Source organism: Lichtheimia ornata (genome assembly GCF_029851405.1).
Source record: "Lichtheimia ornata isolate CBS 291.66 chromosome Unknown scaffold00002, whole genome shotgun sequence".
Classification (NCBI taxonomy): domain Eukaryota; kingdom Fungi; phylum Mucoromycota; class Mucoromycetes; order Mucorales; family Lichtheimiaceae; genus Lichtheimia; species Lichtheimia ornata.
Genome location: NW_026695322.1, coordinates 1,206,292 through 1,231,579, shown reverse-complemented (window position 1 = coordinate 1,231,579; position 25,288 = coordinate 1,206,292). Strand labels below are relative to the sequence as shown.

The 25,288-nt window shown below is 43.6% G+C and overlaps 6 protein-coding genes and 1 non-coding gene across 7 annotated transcripts; 6 read left to right on the top strand and 1 right to left on the bottom strand.

The window, feature by feature from the left end:
• Positions 1-42: 42 nt before the first annotated feature.
• O0I10_000931 (uncharacterized protein) lies at positions 43-505 on the top strand (the record flags this gene model as incomplete). The annotated part of the gene is made up of 3 exons (XM_058481030.1): positions 43-174; positions 236-321; positions 397-505. The coding sequence occupies 3 exons, from the start codon at positions 43-45 to the stop codon at positions 503-505; spliced, it is 327 nt and encodes a 108-aa protein (XP_058348594.1).
• A 3,699-nt stretch (positions 506-4,204) lies between these two features.
• O0I10_000930 (uncharacterized protein) lies at positions 4,205-5,165 on the top strand (the record flags this gene model as incomplete). The annotated part of the gene is made up of 6 exons (XM_058481029.1): positions 4,205-4,304; positions 4,364-4,441; positions 4,495-4,547; positions 4,608-4,859; positions 4,964-4,986; positions 5,045-5,165. The coding sequence occupies 6 exons, from the start codon at positions 4,205-4,207 to the stop codon at positions 5,163-5,165; spliced, it is 627 nt and encodes a 208-aa protein (XP_058348593.1).
• Positions 5,166-9,554: 4,389 nt separating this feature from the next.
• Positions 9,555-14,604, top strand: O0I10_000929 (uncharacterized protein; the record flags this gene model as incomplete). The annotated part of the gene is made up of 12 exons (XM_058481028.1): positions 9,555-10,888; positions 10,953-11,347; positions 11,408-12,162; positions 12,229-12,608; positions 12,665-12,780; positions 13,135-13,276; positions 13,353-13,518; positions 13,579-13,665; positions 13,719-13,965; positions 14,029-14,125; positions 14,176-14,329; positions 14,392-14,604. The coding sequence occupies 12 exons, from the start codon at positions 9,555-9,557 to the stop codon at positions 14,602-14,604; spliced, it is 4,086 nt and encodes a 1,361-aa protein (XP_058348592.1).
• Positions 14,605-15,261: 657 nt separating this feature from the next.
• Positions 15,262-15,334, top strand: O0I10_000928. The gene has a single exon. It is a non-coding gene; the product is annotated as a tRNA-Lys (tRNA).
• A 2,346-nt stretch (positions 15,335-17,680) lies between these two features.
• Positions 17,681-17,947, top strand: O0I10_000927 (uncharacterized protein; the record flags this gene model as incomplete). Its single annotated transcript, XM_058481027.1, has 1 exon — positions 17,681-17,947. The coding sequence occupies one exon, from the start codon at positions 17,681-17,683 to the stop codon at positions 17,945-17,947; it is 267 nt and encodes an 88-aa protein (XP_058348591.1).
• Positions 17,948-18,089: 142 nt separating this feature from the next.
• Positions 18,090-22,779, bottom strand: O0I10_000926 (uncharacterized protein; the record flags this gene model as incomplete). Its single annotated transcript, XM_058481026.1, has 10 exons — positions 18,090-18,192; positions 18,250-18,637; positions 18,693-18,875; positions 18,935-18,985; positions 19,047-19,125; positions 19,185-19,260; positions 19,313-19,464; positions 19,520-20,079; positions 20,133-20,778; positions 20,833-22,779. The coding sequence occupies 10 exons, from the start codon at positions 22,777-22,779 to the stop codon at positions 18,090-18,092; spliced, it is 4,185 nt and encodes a 1,394-aa protein (XP_058348590.1).
• Positions 22,780-23,976: 1,197 nt separating this feature from the next.
• O0I10_000925 (uncharacterized protein) lies at positions 23,977-25,096 on the top strand (the record flags this gene model as incomplete). Its single annotated transcript, XM_058481025.1, has 3 exons — positions 23,977-24,553; positions 24,639-24,917; positions 24,996-25,096. 3 exons carry the CDS (start codon positions 23,977-23,979, stop codon positions 25,094-25,096), a joined length of 957 nt encoding a protein of 318 aa, XP_058348589.1.
• Positions 25,097-25,288: the final 192 nt, after the last annotated feature.

Sequence of the window (25,288 nt, the reverse complement as noted above, 5' to 3'; positions counted from 1 at the left end):
TCTCTTTGGTGGTGTCAATATTACTCAACCTTCTCACTGCATATGCCCATAAAGTATCGTTCCATCGCTTTCAAGCCGAGTACCACCGTAGCGGGCCTTATCAACAAGCGGACGATTGCAAAGAATCGGCTTGATTTGGATATCAGCAGGATTTGGTGCATATGGCTATCATTGGTAAATAGAGGATGATCCGTTTTTTGGCTCCAATCCCAACCAACATCCTCTTTTATTATAGTGTGCGGACTATTCAGCATTCTACTTGTCTTCTGGTTCTTTGGGATTTTCATGGATGCAGCTGTCATTGGATGTCGACATGTTTTCGTGCGTATGGCTATCATTGGTAAATGATGATCCGTTCTCTTCTTCAACCCCTGCTAACCTCCACTTTTATTATAGTATGTGGTCTATTCAGCAAGCTACTTGTCTTCTGGTTTGGGGTTTCATGGATGAAGCTATCATTGAATGTCAACATGTTTTCGTGCTTATGGCTGTCATTGGTAAATAGTGGATGATCCGTGTTTTGGCTCCAATCCCAATCAACCTCTTCTTCTATTATTATAGTATGTGGGATATTCAGCAAGCTGCATGTTTCTGGTGCATCGGGATTATCATGGATGAAGCTGTTATTGGTAAATAGTGATCCATTCTTTCTTTCAACGCCTGCTAACACCCTCTTTCATGTGGGTTATTCAGCGAACTACTTGTCTTGTTCCCTTTGGATTCTTGATTGATGCAGCTATCATTGGATGTCGACAGGTTTTTTTTCATATGGCTTTCATTGGTAAATAGTGGATGATCCGTTTTTGGGCTCCAATCCCAACCAACCCCCTCTTTTATTATAGTAATATGCGGGCTATTCAGCAAGCTACTTGTCTTGTACCTTTTGGATCCTTGATGGATGCAGCTATCATTGGGTGCCAACATGTTTTCGTGCACATGGCTATCATTGGTAAATGATGATCCGTTCTCTACAACGCCTACCGACCTCCTCTTTTATTATAGTATGGGGGCTATTCAGCAAGCTACTTGTGATCGGGTCGTTTGTAATCTTCATGGATGCAGTTATCATTGCTAATAAGTATCGTTCTATGGATTTGGGAAACTGTTTACCGTGCATCTTTTATTGGGCAGAGCAAAATTTGGGTATCCCTTTCACGTCTACTCTTCTTTCTCTTCATTCGTATTTCACTCCACTGGACAATGACATCCACAGCAACTTCTTCGCTACGATTTATTCTCAAACGATGGCAGCACGTACATGGCACCTTGCGGCACCTCATTCTTTACGCGTCGTGCAGCGAACATGCAAAGAAACTAGCGTTCGGGTTCTTTTCCAAGCTTGGTGACAACGAGCAACTACTTCCAGGGGATGTCTTTCTTGCGTAATATTGCACCAGCATGTTGATCAGCTTTATCCATCACACAACAGCCATGTCATATAATCATTGCTATCACCTCTTCATCCACCCAACACACGCGTCATTATCCAACAGCACACTACTACAGGAGATTTGTATCTTGAGTCACCCAGAGCAAGGTACAGAAGAGTATGGATGGGTTGTTGATCAAGGAATGATAACTAATATTGCGGATCGTTCGTGAACCATAGGACGTGATGCTTGGTGTGGAGTATACCATATTTGACGGCCATTGATATCCATTATCAAGTATGCATCAATACAAGCAACTCCCGCAATGCATGGTATACATCACAACGTGATTGGGCTGTCACAAAGAATGACCAAGCAAGGTATTGACCATTAGCTAGGCGGAAAAGGATGCATATCAGCAGCGATCACATTGCCCCTTGATCAACATGTTGGCCTTGGAATGACTATGGATGGATGCAATCAAGCGCAGTGGATGGAAGTCCTGGATGGCCGTTTTGATTACTTGGCACGTCATCATCAGAAAGAATGGATCATGCTACGCGGGTACGGCTGTGGATGATGTTGTTCAGAAGAAGGCTCTTTCACGAAAGGCGGTTTACTATCATGGATGATTATGGGATACTAGAGTGAAATCAAGCAACAGCTGATTTGGAACCTTGGATGAAGATCTCTATGACGGCAGCAATCAAGGACACAATGACACAATGATACCCATAGACTTTATGTGTTTTACCCATATTTTTGTATATGCTGTTACCCTGCCTTATTTACTTGATAAATGCCTACACTGGATGGATATTGGATCAGCATAAGTAGCGTATAATTCCAGCTCATATGTGTAAGATGTGGATCACTTGTTGATTTCTGGATTTGGGAGGGGGAGAATAGAAACTTAAAGGTTGGAGAGAGGGATTAGATCATTTGCATCATAGCATGTATCATTCGCTAAAGCTCCATTGTCCACATGCTAATAGATGAAAAGCATTGGAAATCCTCGAATGGTGTTGTTGCAAAGTAATCAATTTGAGAGTGATGATGCCCAACAATACTGGTCGTTGCATAAAAGCTTAGCTTGGTTCTTTGTAAGCTTGATCCATTATGTTCAAGAAAGAGTGAGCTGTGATACAATGTGGCACGAGTACAATGAACTACCATGCATACCTATGACAATTTTCAGCTAATAGGGGAAGCATCCATCATGCACAGCAGACCAATAACGTTGATTCTATTGGCCCTGAATCTCGGTTGAGTTACACAAACACGCCTCTTTGCATCATGCTACTGCTAAAGTGGAGACGATTTGACAATGAACAAAGACCACTTCTCATATAGCATCACGCTTACAGCATATGTTAGATATAAAGGTTCCTGCAGCTCTTAACTTTACAATCAAACGTAGGGTCTTTAATAGGACGAAATTGCTCGGCGGGGTCAAAGGAATCATGTGTGCACGTTTCACGATCAAGATGGGCAACCCCAGATTTCGCAAATGTCGCAACCAGCCCAAGAGAGGTCGAACCCAGGATCCAGTTTGGCTGGTAGCGACATTGCGAAATCCGGGATTGGCCACGATGAACGTGAAACTTTCACACAAGGTGCTGTTGGCCAAGCCGAGCCCATTGCTCTAATAAAAACCCCACGTTTCATTGTAAAGTTTGGAGATACAGGCACCTTTATGTTTGTAAGCGTGATGCTATATGAGAAGTGGTCTTTGTTTAATGTAAAGTAGTATGACTATAATAGAGCAAAAGATGCAGAGAGCGTGTTTGTGTAACTTGAGTCATTCAGCACAGGCGATGCATGATTCTTGTACACTATTTAGGAATAGTTCAAAATGCCAGCTAATAACCTTAGTCTTCCCATTCTCCATTGTTGTCCAATCCAATGCATACGAACGATCCTCCTGCTCCAGCCCAACGTGCCCATCCTTCAACTTATCTTGATCCGATGAGATTTGACTGAAAAATGCTCAAACACAGAAACATCATCCAATATCAGAAGAATCAAATTGGTAAGTTATTTGTAAACTGCCGGCTAATAGCCCATTCCTTCCATTCACCTTTGTTGTCCAATCCAATGCACACGAACGATTGTCCCGCTCCAGCCCATCATCCCCATCCTTCAACTTTCATGATTCGAGGGGATTTGACTGAAAAACGCTCAAACACAGAAGTATCGCCCAATATGAGAAAAATCATTTTGCAAAGTTATTTGTAAACTGCCAGCTAATAGCCAATTCCTCCCATTCACCTTTGTTGTCCAATCCAATGCATACGAACGATTGTCTTGCTCCAGCCTAGCATGCCCATCCTTCAACTTTCATGATCCGAGAGGATTTGATTGAACAACGCTCAAACAAAGAAGTACTTAATTTCCAGGTCTTCCACCCCTAGCTTATCATCTCTTCCTCCCATTCTCAACCGTTGCTCCATTCAACTACAATCACCTCATGCGAACGATTGTTCTACTTCAATCCTCCATGCCGATCCTACAACTCTCTTGATCCGATTGTCTTTGACTGAATGGCAAGTCCATGGCGTGTGCACCCCCACTACAGCACCACCCGCGTTTCATGACACTGCACATCCTCTTGTACACTCCTCTACCACGACCAACACCCTGCACAAATGCACATTGTTGTCCCCCACTTGCATCCTGGATACGTTTCTTACGGCAGTGGTGATATGAGGATTCTCCGCCTGTTGCTGCTAACTTGGTGCCGAACATTGTTGCTCGTAAGCTGTTGCTTAGAACTGGTGAATGATCCTGAATCTCAACTCCAACGAGGCACACCAGCTTTTTGTGTTGCAGCCATGACAAGGGCTACAACAATTGAGGATAACACTGGTTTTACTGGGATTTTCAATTTTGTACGCGCTCAAGTCCTAGCGCTCATTCATGAAACAGCAAGAAGTAAGATTTAACCATTTAATTCTTATGACATTGGACTAAGCTTTCATTATTCATAATAGATCGAAGAGAGAAGTCTTTGTTGCGAGCCATGCTTAGAGTAGACCCTGCACCAGGTTATGGATTTGACGCCATTACTGGTAGCATTGCTGGAAGTGTATCTGTAGCAGCCAACGTTGTCGATTTGGTCAAGCTCAAGGTGCACCGTGCCTTGATTACGATACAGGAGTCTGCATTCATGCCATGGTAGGTACATTATCATCTAGTTGTTGCACTACATTGAGTCTTAATGTAATTATCATACAGGTGCTGAAGAATGTCGATGGAGCCCTTTTTCGACCTTTGCAGCTGATCTACGACTGGAAGTTGCTGCAGGATTCAAGAGAGATTGTGTTCCCTGTTTTTGCTCGCACTGTCACATACGCCGGTCGTGTTTTACGCGCACCCATCATTGAGGAATTGGAGTTACCAGAATATCAGAGGTTCAACTACGAACGCTTTGGTCGTGGATTCTTTGGGAACGTTGGGTGCAACAAGACCATCATGCTTTCGACGTATGTACTGCGCCAGCAGATGCACCAGCCCTAATTCCACGCATAACGATAACATTTGAAGCATACATCGCGGGACATAATCCACAAGCCATCGAACCACTTGTTTAGGGTCATTTGCTCAACAATATCAAGTAAGCAAAAAAAGCATACCACGTATAGCATGCAACCTACTGACATACACCTGTATAGCTCTTTAATCAAGATTGTTAACCGTTGGGCCAATATCGTATCCACCAGAAATAGCTATCAAGATGCCAACGGGCAGCAGCAACAATACCGCACTTATACCATCATAGGGTTCCATCATTAACACAACCAATATCAATAAACCATCCATCCGCTAGTAGTCAATCCAATTTTCATTCGATTAAAAAAAAGTTGAATAAAAGCATATGGTAATGTGGATGTCTATCAAGGAAACATGATAAATGGACCAGGGCACTTGTATTCTTAATTGCTGCCGTCATAATCATCCTTCATCCATGATTGCAAAATAGTTGCTGCATGCATTGACTTGAGTATTCCAATACCATCCATAGCTGTAAACGCCTTTCGTCAAAGATACAAGCCCTTTGTTCAATTCCATCCAATCCATCATAAACATTGCAAGTCCAATATTGCTGCTGGTATGCTTTCTTTTCAATCCGGCTCTTGGGTCAATCCCTCTCTTGGTCATTCTCCATCGCTGCTCAACAAAGTGAAGTTGTATCGTGATGTAGTTGATAGCTGATATGGCATCATCCGTTCGTATCCGTAAGTATCAAAGCAAGTTGCTGTACATAAATCAAGTTGCTTCTATACAATGGCTAGCTGCTGTTGCACGTGAAAAGGCTGTGAGACAAGTTGCTGCAAGTAACTTGACACAATGCAGTCGAAACCTTGCTAATAGCGATTGCTGTTACGTTTGGTCGTGGCAGAGGCGTGTAAAAGAGCGTGTGTTGTAGTAGTAGAGCGACTAAGTTGTGAACACTGTTTGAGACAATGGCGTGAAGACCTTGCTGGTAGCACTTGCTGAAATGAATGCTGTTACGATTGGTCGTGGTAGAAGAGTGTGCAAGAGCGTGTGTTGTATCAAGAGACTCGTGTGCTGTAGAAGAGTAATAAGAAGGCTGTGTACACGCCATGTACTTGCCATTTAGTCAAAGACAATCGGATCAAGACATTTGTAGGGTTGACATGATGGGGTTGAAGCAGGACAATCGTTCGCAGGTGGTAGTTGTATACTTGAATGGGCTGACACTTGAGAATGGTGGGAGGAAAAGGGAAGAAGCTGAGAGTGGAAAAAGTGGAAATTAAATAGGGCGAACACCTCTTGTATAAATGCATGAACACTGTACATCAATCCTTGACATTGAGATTGCTCCTCTCTCGCACCTCAAACTTTCACACAAGATGCTCTTGGGCATGCTGATCACGATGTTCTAAAAAAGACCTCATGTTTCATTTGAGAAAATCGAATGGGAGGGTACAATGTGGGATTTACTATGGAGGTCGGAAAGCAGGTCAGCCCCAGATTCATGATTTATCGAAATAGTACGTATTATCTTGGGATTCCCCATCTCATACTTGAAACTTTGTCAGAAGGTTCGCTGCAACATGCTGATCAACTTCATTCATTTAAAAACCATACACTTCATTGGGATGGTCCAAATGGTGGATGACGTGAACAAAAGAGAGGACGGGCCCACCGCCCCGAAGTTGCCTACCTCCAACTTGAAAATTGGTCAGAAGGGTGCTCTCGAGCATGCTGATCAATTTTGTCTAATAAAAACTTCACGCTTCATTTGAAAATTTGGAATGAGAGCGTCCAAAAGTTTGAAAGACGGAGACATTCGCAGGGTCTGCGATTCATTAATTTACATGTTAGCTGTTCCAGCGTAGCTCAGTCAAATCGGCTCGGATCAAGAAACTTGAATGATGGAAACGCTCGGCTGGAGCAGGAGAATTGTTCACATGAAGTGGATTTTGCAACAACGCTGATTGTGAAGAAATGGCTGTTAGCGGGCAATGTTGAGCTATTACTGAAAAGTATACGTTCACCCTTCCAATCATGCATAATGAACTGAGTTACCCAAAGAGGTCCTTCTGCATCTTTTGCTCTGCCAGGGTCCACCTACTTGACAATGAACAAAGACCACTCTTCATATAGCATCACGCTTACAAACATAAAGGTGCCTGTATCTCCAAACTTTACAATCAAACGTGGGGTTTTTATTGTAGCAATGTGCTCGGCTTGGCCAACAGCACCTTGTGTGAAAGTTTCGCGTTCAATGTCGCAAACAGCCCAAAAAATAGTTTTTTGGTCGTCGTCGTCGCAGAGGTCGACCCCCGGATCCAGTTTGGCTGGTGGCGACATTGCGAAATCTGGGATTGGCCACGATGAACGCAAAACTTTCATACAAGGTGCAGTTGGCCAAGTCAAGCCCATTGCTCTATTCAAAACCCCACGTTTCATTGTAAAGTTTGAGATACAGGCGTCTTTATGTTTTACCTATGCTGTAAGCGTGATGGAGTTGCTTTTTCCTAGTGGATGGTGTCGGCTGCATTAACGGGGAAGATGAAGAGCTGAGTGAAACCGCACGTAGTGGTTACACAAACGCGTCCTTGACAGGTTGCTACACAAATGGATGATGATGATGATTGCCTTTTGTGAAGTTACGTAAGTAAAACAGCATCCAACCATGAAGGTGTGTCAAGGTATGTATCACATTTGCATGTAGGAGAAAGTCGAGCTGCATAAACCAATTTGTATATGTAAAAAGATACGTATACATATTGAATGGGTCAATCATCCTGAAACTCAATGGAGGGATCTCTTCGCTTTTTCTCTTCTCAAGCTCCTTATTGTATCACAAAAGCCGTGTACTTCTTGCATGACCGATAACCGGACCACCTTTATTATTCCATCTTCGAAGCAATAGTATGTAATCCACAAGCTAGCAACCTCCAACAAGCGTGTAATAAATAAACAATGCTTTATTTCATCTAGCTATCTTGCTATGTGCTGTACATTGCCACCACCATCGTCGTAGTCGTCCTCCATCATCATTCCTACTCGTACTCGTCATCAGTCGTCAATCTCATCCGTCACACCAACATCCAAAAATATACGAGTTGAAAAAAATGGGATCTTGCAGGCTTCCTTTGAATCTCGTTGTCGTCATCATTGTCATTGTTGTAGATGGGGTGATCATCGTTATCGTCATTGTTGTGAATGCGGTAATCATCGTAATCGTCATTGTTGTGAATGCGGTAATCATCGTAATCGTCGTCTCTACAAATAAGAAAGCAGGCAAGTTAGACCATCTGGTACCGGGAATGATGACGATTTGGTGTTAGGCGATCCTCTCTAAGGAAGGAAGAAAGCAAATCAGAAGGAATTCACAAACCAAATCACCACCATACGAGCAACGTTGGGCGATCCCTTGTTCTTGAGAAGGCACTGCACGAATCACGCAAGGCCAGTTCGATCCATGGCAAGGAAGGACATCACTTACGTAGAGTCCAGGCTCATAGTTGTCCTCATTCATCCTCCCCAAAGAAAGAATGATCCCCAATCCTTCCAATCATTTTCCCACCTCATGAAAAGAAATCCTCAAGAGAAAGAACGAGCCTATCACGAGAAGAGCGTGTTGGTTAAACACATTCACAAGCTGTTGCAAATCCCCTTTTACCTCAACACGGTGACCATGCTCTTCCAACAACCCATCGTCATCGACCCATCAGCTCAAACGCAGGCCTATAGAGCCCTGGACGCGTTCCAATGAGCTTTTTCCAGCACACTTGGCTAGTGCAGAGCGACGCAGCGGCCACTTGATACAGGCTGGGACTCGAACCCAAAGAGATGATGATGATGCCTCAAATTGCATTGCCTAACCAAAGAAACCTATTCAATTCATTATTAGCACACACACAATAAAACACCCTTTTCATTGTTTGTTTCATTGTACTTGCCTTTTCCATATACACAAAGACTCGTTGTTGTTGGTTACTGGAAACCGAAAACCATGGTGTAGTATAGTTGAGCCGAAACGAAACGCCAAACCAGCCAACGTCTTGAAACCGAACTTGCCCTCTATACAAGCTGACGCGTCAATGGAACCAATTCGGCTGCAACATTGGACTCTGAATGTACCTGTTGACACCAAGCGTAGAGCGGGAATAGCAACGAACAAGAGGAAGCAACGATATCGCCATGGCAACCACCAACCACCAACCACGCTCATTCCTCAGCACTTGGACACACTCACTCTCCCTGACAATGCATGTTCAGAACTACATTAACACCTCACAGCCAACAAGAGCACTTTTTTTATAATACATTACCTTGATCGAGATGCCGTGATTGGGATAAAAGGAAAGGTGGGAGAAAAAGAAGAGAAGTGTTGTCTCAAGTCGTGAAGCTGCTGTCCCCCAAGTTTAAATCCCCACTGTCATTCACTATCATTTCCTAGCATCAATCTTCTTTGGCAAGTCATCATGATTTATCATCTCAATACATGATAGCAGATCCAAATGTAAACATGTATACTATTCGGGATTGCTATATTGTTTATCAACCTGTAGACAAAGAAACAATGAGGTCCATCAAAGTTCATTGTTACTCCAAAATAGAACGATGGTGATAAAGGGCTGAACGTCGAACATGCTCATCTTTGCTACTTTCTCTGATATTACTCTTATTCCTCTTCATTTCATCATGTCTCAAGAATTCTATCAATCCGATGCCTCTATGGAGGGCATGTACGAAGAAAATGGGGATACCGTCATGGAAGAAATAGAGCCCAATATTCGTGAAGGACAAGATAATTGGCAAGAGTTGGTGGCTCTGGTGTACGGAAGAATGACAAGAAGCATGTTAACCACCGCCGACAACACAGAGCCGGTGTTGATGAAAGTGATTGCCCAAGGGGATCTAGTTGGAGCACAGCGTATTGCCCAGTTGCTTACATTTGCACAAGACTCTGCACATATGAATGATGAAGACATGGCCACATCACTTGGGTGTATTCCAGCAGACGAAGATAAAGCTTTTGTTGGTACACGTTACTATGTTCGCTCTGCACAACTCATGGCTGCTGCTTTGAGACAAGTCGCCATTGTCTATGAAGCAAGATACGCTGATCCTTACCTTGTTCAAGCCATCAACAACAATATCCTTGCTGGTGTGCCGGATGAGCAAATGGTTTTCTTGCGGTACATCGGCTGTACAACCGCTTCTCTTCCAACTGAGCGAGAGCATACTGATTCCAATGCTGTGCTACAAACCCGACTTGGCAACTTCATGCAAGCAGCTCAAGCAGCCAATCACCCTTTGAAGTTCAGCGTTTATGAGGTCCCAAGCCTTCGTCTTCCTTGCGAACACACACTTCTCGATACGCATGAACAAGTGTTGTTACATATCTTTGATCGTTCAGTTTGTCTCAATTCACAGCCTGGTGGCTTCTACCGTTCTTATCAACCATCAAATGAAGATAACGAGCTGTTGATGCGAGTTTTGGCTAAAGGGTTGGAGCAACTTCAACATGTATTCTTTGGCCCCGTGCAGGCGCAAGATACCGTACGTAAGACCGAAATGGAGTTTTTGTTCTATGAACTATACAAAAAAAGGCTACCAACAATTGACGTGCAGCGAGCTGGTATGATTGGTGACGAGCACATACGTCTCTTTGGCACTCAAGCTGCTCCTGGTCAGTCTCAAGCAACCAACTCCACTCCGCTTCTTATCTTTGCCAGGGACATTACAAGGGAAGATGGTGCGTTGGTACGAGGTTTTTTTGATGGATCAAGAGCAGGCCAGCTTACACGAGACCTCATCGCTTCGTGTCTTGGATCGTATCAAGTGAGAGATAACTTTGCACCTCCTCCATCATTTAATCTTTTCAACTGTCAGCCTTTTGAGCGGAACGAGCAGGCCAACAGGGATCCTTTTGAAGAAGCTGCTGCTGCTGTCGTTCGACGAGCGAATCCATTTGTTGTATCCACCCTTGGTTTTGATCCTCATGCAACAGCATTTTCAAATTACCGGGGAAGGTGAGTGCAATTAATATAGTGTATACCTTCTCATGTATAGCATTAACCACTATTATAAAATTAGCTATTCTTTGGGCTTGGATGAGTACTTGGAAAATACCGGAAAGCCATTTTTAAGCAGTGGTGATTTGGACTTTGCTTTGGATGCTCCAGACGGTGAAGACCCTGCACAAATGCACATTGTCGTTCCTCACCTGGATCCTGGCTATGTCTCCTATGGATGTGGTGATGTAAGGATACTCCGCTTCATGCTGCTGACATGGTGCAGAACATTGTTGCTTGCAAGTTGTTGTTTGCAGTTGGCAAATGATCCTAATGCTCAAGTCCAACAAGGTACACGGGCTTTTTGCGTTAAGGCCATCAACATGGCGTCAAAACGTGAGGATAAAAACGGGTTCACGCAAGTGTTTAATCAAGCTAGCATTCAAGTGCAGAATATCATCCATGAAACAGTAAAAAGTAAGTGTGATCTTTTTATCCATATCATGTTGAACTAATCTTCTTCTTTCATACTAAAAGATAGATCAGAGAAGGCTGCTTTACGTGCAATGCTATGTGGTGATCCTGCGCCTGGTTTTGAATTTCCAGCAATCTCTGGTACTATTGCTGGACGTGCGTCGGTACAAGTAAATGTTGGTCATTATGGCTATGCTCAAGGTGCACCAAATTCAGACGAGCGTATGGCTCAATGCCGATCTTTGGAACGACTCAACTATCCTTTGGTGAGAAGGTTGCGTGGCTACCAATCCCATCTACACCACCCAAATCCAAACAGCGAGTGGAGAACCTTCTTTGCTAGTTTACGTGAAGGCGCAAGCATCTACCATTCAATCCTTGGGCACTTTAGTCAGGATGCAGAACCTTTACCGGGATTGACAAGGACACAAACCCGCTCTGGACTCACCCAATGTATCGCACCTGAAGGTTGGGTTGGCGGGGATGAATGGAAGGAAAATTCGAATCTTGTATTACGATCAATATCGGAAAGGATGTCTCGTATTCGTAAAAAGCGTTTGGACCAAGGATTTACACCAAATGATACATCACGTGAAGCATATAGGAGGGCCAATCTGTTGCAAGAGAACTCTGATATTGGACCGATTACAAAGTTCGAAAGGTCTTTGGTTTATGTCAACAAGAGTAAAAAGATCAACATGTCTGTGTACCTGAACCCTGATGGAACAGGCCAACGTAGAGGAGGACAATTCTATATCAATGCTCCTGCTGGGCGCTACTACCTTGACTATGATACAAGTGTCAACGCTCATGCTGTTGTAAGTAACATTTATTTCATCAAGTCATTTCTTGTGCACGTATTCTTAAATGAAATCATTGTATAGGTGCTTAAAAACATTGATGGAAGCCTTTTTCAACCTTTGTGTGAAATCTATGATTGGGAGATCTTGCAGCAGTCTCGAGATGTTGTCTTTCCTGTTTTTGCTCGTACAGTCGCATATGCAGGGTGTGTGCTACGCGCGCCAATTGTTGAAGAATTGGGGCTCTCACAAGATGAATGGTTCACTTATGAACGGCTTGGCCGAATGTACCTTGAACAAATGTGGTTTGCCCATGCCAATTCGCCCTTCGACGTTTGTACCGCTCCAGTGGATGCACCAAGAGTGATGGTCTCACGAGTATCCACAACATTTCAAAGCCATGTTGGTCATTTGCAAAGAGGAATAGAGCCACTTGTATGGCAACATCTATTCAACAACACCAAGTAAGTAAAAAAGGGACTACATACCATGTGCAAAAAGCTGACCTGGTGTTGCCTAGTCGACTCTTAAAACTACTCAAGACCTGGGCCGAAATCAGAGTTATCAAGAGCACCTATGTTGGTTCCACTGGGGCACCTACATCTTATCGCATTTGGACAATAACAAAAGTACATGGTATATAGACAATAAGAATTCATATGGTACACCGGAATAAAGGCTACTTTTACCATGGCATTCTTTCAACCATCATTTTCTATCCTGCTCAATAGTACTAGTGTTGCTGCTTAAAATGGTCTACAATGTGCTGCCTATGAACTCTACTAGCTGCGATAATATTAACAAAGTTGGTCATAAAACAAGCCGTGTGTTGATTGTATGCGTATCATAAGCTGACATCAGTCGCGTGAATCACGTACAAGGAATCCAGAGCGTTTAGGCAGGGAGGATAATGCAGCGGGGAATTTGATGGTCCTCTTGAAGTGGCCTTCTTTAACTTAAATGTCAAACGACCTTGTTCCACGAGCACAGACTTGTCACCAGCTGCAAAGCGTCAATCGACAGCCCATTCATTCCCAGTATTCCCATCGCATCGCTATAGCGGCAAATGTCCAGAATACAAGCAGCCTGTCGAGATACAATCATACAGCATCGATGCCAATCGTCGGGTGTGGTTCGATCAACGAGAACTAGTGTGTATATAAATGAGCAGCGCTATACTCCTTGTTAACGAGGTCGACCCTTACCAGGGATACTATATCAATCCAAAGCTCTTCATCAAGACCTTTTCTTAGCTGTGGATACGATCGTTTCATCAAGCGTGATGAGTCCGTGGCTGAACATTTGGATACTTTGCTGGATACATTGACGACGGCACGTTTGAATGGATCACCTGATGTGGATCATGTTGATATTGTACGTATGGATCATCATCTCTTGGGGAAGGTCTACTATTGACAATGGCTGGTTTTATAGGTCACATGGCGTGGGATCATGACCAAGATCTTTTGTACTCCTTTCACTCGCAATGAGCCCTGGGAGCTACGTGCAACGCGATACAAGGTACACCCATTGTCTATCATTGTATATGCGAAACCACTTAACATCATGATTAGAATACCATCTTTATGGAAGAGCAAGCAACCGAGCAAAAGTTACGACAAGAACAGACCATGTCAGAACGTCAAAGGTTGATGTCCTATTGGGGATACAGCTTTGAATCCATGTGCACGGCAACCGAACCAAAGGGGGTACCGGATCCAGATGATGTGCCTAATACCAATGTCCAATACCGTGTGGCGGTGAAAACGAGGCTTGGCAGAAACACAATTGCAATGGGAGCTGAAGTGGATTGCATTGAAGGCAAGACGTGTATTTTAAATGGGTGGATAACAATGTTACTTACTTGAGGTATATGTCTAATAGGCGAGAAACCAAAGGATGGCAATCTTTTACGGCAATACGTCGAGCTCAAGACGTCAAGGAGGATGGATACCCAGAGACAAAAGGAAAACTTTGAACGGTAGGTCAAAAAGCAGCTATCATCAAGGTATCGTATTAATCCTTGTTCAGTTTTAAGCTTCTCGAGTTTTGGGCGCAGTCCTTTTCGATTGGTGTTCCCAAGGTGATTTGCGGGTTTCGAGACGACGATGATGTATTGAGTCATTTGGAGACTTTCAAGACTTTGGAAATCCCACGCAAAGTGAGACACGGTACCGGTGCATGGGTAAGGATTTCATATAAGGGATTGCAAGTCCATGTGCTAAGAACCATTTTAGGATACTTCAGCGTGCAAATAAATTTCTGGATTGGCTCGAAAAGGTTCTGACAGAAGATGATCCTACAGTTACATATTCGATCACGTGGAATGCACCATGGAGAGAGATTCGAGTATCGCGTGCTGGACATGTCAATGTGTTTCTTACACAGAGGTATCTTGATGGCGAGACAAGTCATGATATTGGTGGACCTAGAGCACAACAAGGATCAAGCAGCGATTAGGCAATATCGGGGATAATAAAACTTGATCTTCGTGAACGAGCTTGTCATGCCGAGTGTCTTGGATGAATGGGATCTGATGGAAGTTGGAAGAACAAGTTGGATATGGTCGTACTTATGATAAAAGTCTGTGAATATGGTTTTTCCCCTGGGATGGAGATAATAGAAGCTTAACACGTAAACGTAGTGGGTTTTGTGAAGTCGACATCCTATTGGTATCAAACACCATTACCATACACAAGCAAGGTTTAGAGGATATACTTAAATGAAAGAATGCCTACAACTAGGAACGCTGTTCAAATAAATCGGATACTTTGTTAAGCTTTGCTGTCTGTTAGTAAACCTTTCCAAAGGAGAGACACATTTGTCACATATAATACACCAAGGTTTTCTATATATGAGCAATCAACCACAACAAGGTTCCCTATTCATGCCACTGGTGGCCTGCAATCTGCCACTTACTCCGACTTAATCATTCCGCCAAACTATTTTTTCCTCAAATTGCTCCCGAATGATCCTCCCAAACACGATGGCGTTTTCAATATCGCAATCCCCATTGGCTCCGCTACATTCTCTTTCTTTTTTCTTCTTCATTCAATGACCTTCCCTATTAGGAAATTATTAGGTTGATGATGTTTATTGACCAAAAAGAAGCAGGCAGCCCGATTAGCTCAGTCGGTAGAGCGTTCGGCTTTTAACCGAAATGTCAGGGGTTCGAGCCCCCTATTGGGCGATGATATTTGAAGGATCCTTCGAAAAAAGGATCAAATTTTTATGATTTTTGGTCATTTGCCGAATTTTTTTCGACTTTAAGGCTTTTTTTTTATTATTCAAGACGACGATGACGAAGCTATCGTTTTTTGGAGGTAACATGGTCTACTTTGGTAATGGGATAGAGATTAATTGACCTTGGTTAGTGATATTCATGCATGCATGATGTGCATCCTTCATCTCGACTCAGCCCTTGGATGATACCTTTAGCCGCTTTTAACCAGCTGCAATACATTGTTGTATAAAGTAGCTACCTTAAATTTACTATACAACTGTAAGGGCAAGGCTTTGTATAGGGATTTGAAAGTTGGGTTTTGTGAGTGGCCTTTAAAAATCATGACCACATGTATGATAAGAGTTTGGTTTGGATGTCTTTATTGGATAATCTCAATGTGTGAACAACGTGGTTACAAGGACATTGGATAGTGAGCACCAGATACTTTGTCTAAAAGTATCAAGATGAAGAAAAAGTGGGAGGAAGAAAGGTGGAGTGTGTAGGTTGTTGCCGAGATGGGCTATGAATTGAGAAGATTGGATCACCAAGTTTGTTGGGTGATAAGAAGGCTGATGTAGGCAAAAATAAGGATCAGGTTGAAGACTCAAAGATAAATGTGCCTCTGGCAGCGCTTTTGGCTTGCGAGGACTCGTAACAGAGACTCAGTTAAGATAAATTGTGAGCTAAGCTGAAGGTTTATTCATTTTGTTCTGGGGGTTTATATATCTTTTGACGTCTAATCCTTAGTAGAACGTTGGCATGGAAACAACGTGTGCCTGATCCCTCATGTGATTGCCGCAGTAATGCACAATGGATGATGGCGTAGTTGTTTCATGAAAAAGTAAAAAGGAAATGAAGATGAAACGATGCACATCATTGGTGCATGGGTAAAAATGGATACAAAGATGGGGGATAAAACAATGTGGAGGAGTCTCTAATATAGCAATGATACAAAGTGGAGAGATACAACTGGTTCAAGGGTGTATGAGGATAGCGTAAGAAGATGATGTGATGGAAAGGTGTCAAAGATGACAGCAGCACGTGGTTGTGCATGAATGATCACTTGAGGATGGAAGAAGTGTGGAAAGGACGCTGAGATTTCCATTGTTCCGAAAACAGATTGACAGGTTGCTGCGGTAAGGTGGTTGCCATGGTATAGTGGTTGCTGTGGTAAGTTTGTATGCAAAAATAGCATTGAATGATGGATCAAAGTATACAGGATTGTTTCAAAGCCTTATTGACTCGCGCGCTATCAATAGACTAATAGCAATTTTATCACTGGTACTCTTGGTACCTTATAGATGATCATATCTTTAGCTTTTAACTAGCTGCAATACCTTGTTCTATAAAGTAGCTACCTTGAATTTGCTATACGACATCACAAGGCACACCAGGAACGCCTTAGGAGGGGTGATTTCTGAAAGCCATATAGATTTGTTGGCGCAATGAATTTTATTATGCATCATGCTGTAAATAGGTACAAATAAAACAGCTTGTAGCACTTGATATTGGTAAGAGAATCAAAGAGGGATGGTAATTGCATATTGCATGAATCCTGTGTGACAGTAATACAATATGGCCTTGCTAATGGAATAACACACCAACAAGCTGCATCGATTGTAGGCCTCAGTTGCAGCGATCAATGACTAGGCGTCATTGAACAGCGGTCATTTATCGAAGCCCCATTCTGGAACTACCGTACGAGTGCATTAATATGGATGACATGATCACAGCTTTTGTTTAAGATCCAACATGCAATTTGAGAAGCTTCATCCCTCGAATACATGATGCGCTTTACGCATTCATCTTTTGTTACGTATCATCGTACACCTACGTTCATCCCACCAATGACTTGATCCATTAACACCAATGGCCCACCACATGCATTTTGGTGATGAATATCAGCCCTTTTGATAAGCGTAGTTGCAATTGGTCAGCCACTCTCCTAAACACCATGTGCTTTATTAAACATCCCTTTTTACAAATCTTCAACCTTCATGGTCGTGAGTTTGCCAAAACAACAGCAGGGTGCATGTCTAAAGAATAGAATACGCCAACTGGCAATACGATGAGCCATGAACACTTTAGAGTCATCATTCGACCAAAGAAACAAGATTCAAATCCATATCCACACGGCGTGGGGGTCTAAAGAAAAAAAGGGGATGTTGGATCCTATTGCGCCAACTTGCGTGAATCACCCCTTAGGAGATTTCCTTTCATCCGCTGCTTGTCAATGCCACCACCACCTGTCAATCCAAAATATATAAAGGCAGCCCCATTCAAATCATTCAGCCCCATATCTTTCCAGTAATCATGAAGTTCCTTTCCATCTCAAGCCTTTTCCTCGGTGCTATGCTCTTTACCACTGTTGTCATTGCTGCTGACACCGAGACTGATGATACCGATACGGGTGCAGTGACTAATCAATGCGAAACCGACAATGAATGCGATGCTTCAGAAGGCCAAATTTGTGGCGAAGGCAAGTTTTGCTGCGTTGATAGCGGCCACAAGCTCGTCCTGGCTCCATGCTGCAATGGTTACAAGCAACAAGATGAGGATGGTGAAATCTACTGTGCCTGAAAAAGGAGCAATCTAAAGCTATTCCCTCGGTACTACTCATCATACCAGAGTTTAAATAAAAAAAGAGACATTTTTATATTCTCAAACATGGTGGATATATGCTGCTTTATATACAGTGTTCATTTTTGGAGGTGTATTGAGATCAATATCCAGCTGTAGTATAGTAATAATCATCTACGAGAGCACCTGCAGATGCTTTTTTTGCGAGTCGGTGAGAAGGATCGATTATATCAGACCGTGGTTGACTATAGCAAATCATCAGCAAAAAAGTTACCTCCCCTTTTGGTTGCTTAAATAAATACCTTGACCCGCCGACAACACCATCTTGGTATCCAATCGTCGTCGTGTTCATTTTGTGAGTGGTGGCAGAGTGATGCTTTGTACGTGGGTGGTGGTGGAGTGTGGATGATGCTGTAGTAGTAGTAGTGCTATTACTGGTAGAAGCGGATCGTGTATGCTTGTTCTTGGTGCTACTGCTATTACTGCTGCCGCTGGCTACTTGAGCAATCCATTCGTGACGTAGTGCTTCATGGGGTCGCATCCGCTGTCGAGGATCCCATCGAAGACATTTTTCGATAAAGTCGATAAATAGGATATCATGGCATCGCAATGCTTGTGGTATCGATTTGGTGCCTGGTCTTCTAATCTTGCCTCGTGAGTTCATAAACGGCCGTGGCTGTCCTTGGGAATCTACAACACCACCCATTGTCAATAACATCCACAAGAGAACCAAGGCGCAACATACCAAAGAATACTTTTCGTCGACTGCTTTGTTCAATCAAGTATCGAGGTGGCACACCAATAATCTCCATAATACATGCTAGCTGATCTTGTTCGCTTTCTCCAGGAAAGATGGGTATACCCGTATACAATTCGGCAATGATACATCCCAAGCTCCACATGTCAATAGGTGTCCCATAGGCAATCCCTAAAATAGTACTCCATAAACATACACGCGCATCACCATAGTCATAATGAGAGCCTTACCTAAAATGACTTCAGGGGCACGGTAGAACCGGCTTTGGATATAGGTATACACTATATATAAAATGTCAGCTTTTACATAGCCTCACCCCTGATCAATGTGCTATCCTCTTACCCCTTTCGGTCTCGAGACAACTACTGCCAAAGTCAATCACCTTGATGGTACTTTTGGTTGGGTGCTTGAGCAAAATGTTCTAGTAGTAAATGTATCAGCAAAAGGAGACCCATTCATCCCACTTTAAAAAAAGTTTACCTCAGGCTTGAGATCACAATGAATGATGCGATGTTCATAAAGGAGACAAAGAGATTGGAGGATCTGGATCGTGAATCTGTAACGAATATTAGCAAAAAGTATGATCACTATTTCATTGTTCCCTTTACCTCCGAATCAGCGATGAGCTGAATCCATGAAAGTTGTTGCTCTTGATAAACTCGTACAAATTCATGTTGAGACACTCAAAGGCCACACACAAATGATTGCGGAAATAAAAATAGTTGGTCATACGGATATTATGGTATCGATCTTCTGGATCCTATCACGAAGGTATTAGCAACGTCATTACCGTAGGGGAGGGGATCATAGCTTACCCATTCCACCAGCTTGCGCAAGATTCTAATTTCAGTCATGGCTTGTGCGTGAAATCGTCTCTTGTTGCGAATCAATTTAACAGCAACGGTTTGACCAGACTTGTGATCGAGGCATTTCACGACTTGACCAAATGATCCTTGACCCAATGTCTCCAACACCTCGTATCGATATGCCAAATGATCTTGCATAATCAAATGATAGTCGCCACGATCATCATCATAACCGTAATTGAGTGCAGGGGTATCGGGATTGGCCTTGATCTTGCGTGCATGAGGGCCAACAAAGTAAATGTGATTGTACTTGCGAATCTCGGATTGCTCGTAATGTGACAAGTGCTGGATATGATATTTGAGAATGGTGTGTGGGCTTTTAGCGGATCGTCCTCCTGGTGGTGGTTGTGGTGCTGAAGAATCCAATGTCTCTGGTGGTGGTGGTTGCTGACTTGATGTCTTTGGCGTATTTGTGTATCCACAATAGTAATCCTCATCGATCGGATGTTGTGCAACCATGGTCTGCAGCTTTTCATGCAAGCTTAATGTGCGTGGCCGTTGACCTGATTCTGTACCACAATAATGAGCCTATTGTATGGCATTCACAATGTTTATACATTACCTTTATCCGATGATCCATCCATTTCAGTGGACGTTCTTGAATTCTTACGACGTGCAGTGGTAGTGGCCGTAGTAGTGGTGGTAACGGCATGCAAAGAAGATGAACGTGCAAGGCCTCCAACAGATGTGTCACGAGCCTTGGGCATAGGTGGTGGAGGTGCTAATCCGCCACTGTGTGTTGTTTGAGGTCGTACTTTGGGAGATACAGCAACATCACCACTTGTGGTATTATTGCTAATACTACTGCTCGTATGCTTGGCACGTATCCTTGGAGACGTATTGGCTGATGCTGGTTGTTGTTCCCATGGTGATATAGAAGTTGATCCAGAAGACTTGCGCAATGATCGACGGCTACCAGGTTTGAGACGACGTGTCTTTTGTGTTCCATCTCCAGGGATAATCTCTTCCTCACTACTCAAATGTCCACTCGCAAGAGGTGCTGCTGTAGATGCTGCTGAATACGAATACTTTGAACGTGGCATAGGGAGACGTGTGGGTGTAATAGCAGTAGAGTTGAGAGGTGACTTTGATGGCCGTTTGCGTATAGTGGTGTTTTGGGGTATAGTCATACTGATGGGTTCAACTTTCATGGGTGGCAATGGTGCTGATGGTAACGGAGGTGGTGTTGCCAAGCTACCTGGTAACGTCTATTATAGAATGCTAAGTATACATTTTTATGGATTGCTTTTTTTTCATTTTACCTTGCCACGTCGTCGAGTAGTAATAGTAGTATTGGTAGGTTTGCCGCTATTGGATTGTTGTTCACGATTCAAGCTTGATTTGCGAGTGAGATTACTGCTTCCTTCAGCACTACCACGCCTTGATCCTGGCACTTGAAGAGTGGATCGTTTGCTGGTACGTTGAGGTTTCCTCGCATTATCGTCATCATCGCTACGTGCACTACTACGAGCTGATCGTACACTGCCGCCATTGTCGCTATCCTCAGCATCACCAAAGGATGAACCATGACTTGGTTGTCGTCTCAAAGTCCTCTTTGCAGCAGCAGCAGCAGCAGCGCTTTCATCACCTGATAATCCATGGGATGAGCTTCTACTACTTCCAGTACTACTTGTGCGACTACCAAGCGATGGCCGTGTCAATTTGTTCTTGTCGACTGAAAGTGTACTTGAATGATGCTTTGGTACAGGTGGTACTGGTGGTACGAGTTCATTTGTTGTCACAGCTTCTGAAGCAGGTGGTGGTGGTGGTGGTGGTAGCACATCATTGGATCGAGAACGTTGTCCATGAGCTATTGTTGGACGCATATAACCCATTGTGCCTGAAGAAGATGATGTTTTCCTTTGTCGCTCATTCTCTGTTGCTGTACCCGTTTTCAAGCGTGATCCATTCGACAAGGTGCGTTTACGAGGTTGTTGTTGTTGATCATTGGATACAAAGTTGGCGGGAAGACTTTTGCGTCCAGGCTCAGCGTGTTGATGTTGTTGATGATGATGATGATCTTGTTTACGTTCTTTGCCGATACTAAGCTTGCGTTTGACATTGCTGATGATATTGTTCGTCAAGTGCTGGTCTGCTGTTTTGTTGAGAGATGATGATCGATCGGGTGGTGTAATGCTTTGATTCACTGGCTCAATCTCATTTCTAATTTGCTGTACATCCACATTGGGCATACTCGGCAATGCATTGTGATCAGTGTCTGTGGGTGGTGGCGGTGGCGGTGATCTCAATACACGTGATCTTGATCGTGGCGTGCGTGGCGTTGTGCTGCCCTGCTGCTGCTGCTGCTGCTGCTGCTGCTGTTGAAATGACTTTCTCTCCATGGTGGTGGTGATATTCTTTTCAGATGATTGACGAGTACGATTACCCATGGATTTAGCTTTGGGCCGTAGTCGTTGTTGTTGTTGTTGCTGTTGTTGAGGAATTGCATGAGGATGATTATGTTGTTGTTGTTGTTGTTGAATAGTAGAATCAATATGATCAGCTGATGATTGGCGGCGTCTTATAGGAGGCATTGGTTGAAGTGAGTGAAGCATAGGTTGATCATAGGTATCCAACCATGAAGTTGTTGTTGTTGTAGTAGTAAGAGGAGGAGAAGTGCTGAGTATAGCTGTTGGTGGGTCAAAAGTGCTTACTTTGGAGAGAGTCGAATCAGCTGATGGGGATGGTTCCATACTACTTGAAGTAATAATAGGCTCAGCATCTGATGCATGTTGATAAGTGTTGCTATAACCGTGTGTCGCGTGCAAAGTGGTCATCGTATTGGTGGTCATGGTTGCCCCTGCATGATGTTGTCCCACTCCTCCATAATCATTTTGTTGTTCACCACCTTGTTGACTCGCTTGTCGTTTGGATGAGGAGGATCGTGATCTGCTCAGCTTTTCAAATGCATTCTTTAAGCTTCTACTTCTCCCCAAGGATGCTTTGCGAGTAGGAGGAAATGTTGCTTTATCGGCCAATGTGGTGGATGAATGATCAATTGCTGTTGCCATCCCATCTCGGTTGTTCATGCTCGGCATCAGTTCCCTTTTTGTCAATGAAGATGATATTGCACCAGACGATGCATTGAGTGATGTAGAGCGTGGTATGGTGCTGCCAAGAGTCGAGTAGTGCTGCTGCTGCTGCTGCCGTTGCTGTAGAGTCCAAGCGTTATCGTCGAGTGGCTTTCCTGACAATGCCGAATAGGACATGCAAATGCTTGTTTACAATGTAGAGTGGTGGGATTGCAGCTTCTAAACGGTCCATGTCAGCGTCCATGAGATTGTATTCAAGGCACATTTTACCTGAGAGGATGAGCCAAGGTGCAATGGTTAATAAAATGAGAGAGTGTGAGAGAATAAAGGAACGTAGCGTGGGAGGAAGAGCTGTGTTGGGTTGGTTGTGCAAGTATAAAGAATGGCAGGACAGAAAAGAAGGAAATGAAACGCGTAAAGAGGGCTAGTAACAAACAATTATATAACTCGATTGCCTTTGGCACTGTGCTCATTCAAGCAATTTACAACGTGTAGCACACCTGCCAAATAAGGATTGCGCATTTCTATGACCCTGTTCAATCGCTAATTCTATACAAGATGATGTGACAGGTATCACTGTCAATGCCATGACGACGACATGTCTCGTATCCATCATAATAAACTGTCCCTTTACACCATTTGGTTACTGCTAGTAGTGGTGGTGGTAAAAGTAGACAAGAAGAAGAAGAAGTATCATGTTGCAGTACAATGATAATTATTATCAAGTGCTCAAATGACAAACCTAGATAATAGTAAAGAAGGCGGGAGCTGATATGAAAAAGAGAGAAAAGGGGAAAAACAACAGAGTGGGAAAGATCGGATGCATCCGGTTGGTGTAGGTCTTGTGAAACTCCAAGACGGCGGATATAAAGAAAGGGCGTGTTCAGATGACAGGGCAAGTTGTTACCACCATTACACTCGTTCTTCGGATATATCGGAGAAGCCGAAAGCGAGGAGGGAGGTAAATGCACTGTTCTGTTACAGGATGTTTATTGTTTGCAGCATCTTTGGATCAGCACAAATAGATAAATGTTGTCTACTATAAAGGCGTGCGGATAAAGAACGGGGCTTTCTTCCGATGATGATGATGATGATGCTTTGTTCTTTTGTATACACCACACACACACACACACACATACACCACACAATCCTCCCAGGCACACCCGATATGGTTGCACACATCCACTGCCGCTTGACTTTTTTTTTTTTTTTACCTTCCGTATTCTTCTTCTTTCCCTCACTCTCTTTGCTCTTTTTTTCCCTTTCTCTCTCTTCCTCTCTCGCTCGTCTCTTTTTTCTTTTTCTTTAAATTCCCTTTTACAGTTGTTGTGATTCATCGACATCATCAACATCATCGCTCTTATTTAGAGTGCCATGCCAGCGAGTCCTCCCAACAGCACACATCCAAATCGTCACTTTCAAGTGGAACGGCCAGTGCGTGCCTGTGAACCATGTCGACGTCGAAAGCGCCCATGCAATGGATTGCGCCCTTGTGCGCACTGCAAGGAGTCTCAAATTGATTGTGTCTATAGCGTTGTAGCCGATCTGCCACGTTCAGTGTTTACTACAAGCAGTGCTCGTCGTCTCAGCTCTGGCTCAGCCTGTGAAACATGTCGTCGACGCAAGACAAAGTGCGATGGGGGTAGTCCTTGTGGTTTCTGTGCTGGTGCTGGCATTGAGTGCATTAACAATTCCGAACGACGTCGACGTGCTTCCCACCAACAATTGCCACCTGACAATGAGGCCATTGACCGCATCGAGGATCGCTTACGCCGCATTGAGAAACTCATGACAGCCTTCACACCAACGACCAATAGCCCACTTGCAAATAGCAACACAACTAGCCATCGTGCAGCTGCAAGACGTCATCGTCATTCAGTACAAGGTATTGTGGCTGTCAAGGAACAAGCAGAATTGAATGCTATCTATGGACGAAAGAAGCATCATGAAGGTATGTATAAATGACAATGGGGGTGGGGAGGAGGCATGTTGCATGATGTAATGGACTGAATAGTGCGTGTGTGTGGGTATTTTAGGCATGTCGCCACCTGGATCCCCACTTGGAGATAACGCAGCAGCAGCATCATCATCATCATCATCATCATCACCGCCCATGATTCGACAAAGCTCAGTTGGCAGCACACAGCCACTCACTAGTTCCATGCTTAATCTCACCTTATCACCTTCGTCATCCACATCCTCAGCAGCATCTGCTCTTCCTCCATTGGCTTCATCCATGTCAACACCTTCATCAGCAGAATGGGAATCATCATCGCCATCATCATCATCACTACCAACTATTCCAAGTTTGATGGGTAAGGAACGCTGTTTGGAATTAAGCTTTCAATGGTCTCCGATCCATCTTTCGCGCTCTCACACATCTGCTTTCATAGATCAACTTTCAAAACGTACTTTTGGCAATACACCATCGTTCACTTTTCCGCCTTATCCACTCACCCCTCCTCCACGTCCTCCACCCTCTTCACTCGATTAACATCCGTGATGACTATTTACCAAAATCCCTCTCTCTCTTTTCCCCTTCCCTTTATCCCCCCTTCTTCTTTCTTTTTTAAAGGACCCCGATCAGCTTTGTTGGTGTCACCATTGTCTCTTGGGTGTTTACGAAAAAGGTGTCACCACGATATAGGTCATGGGATCAAGAATACCACCAACCATAATGTGCTGC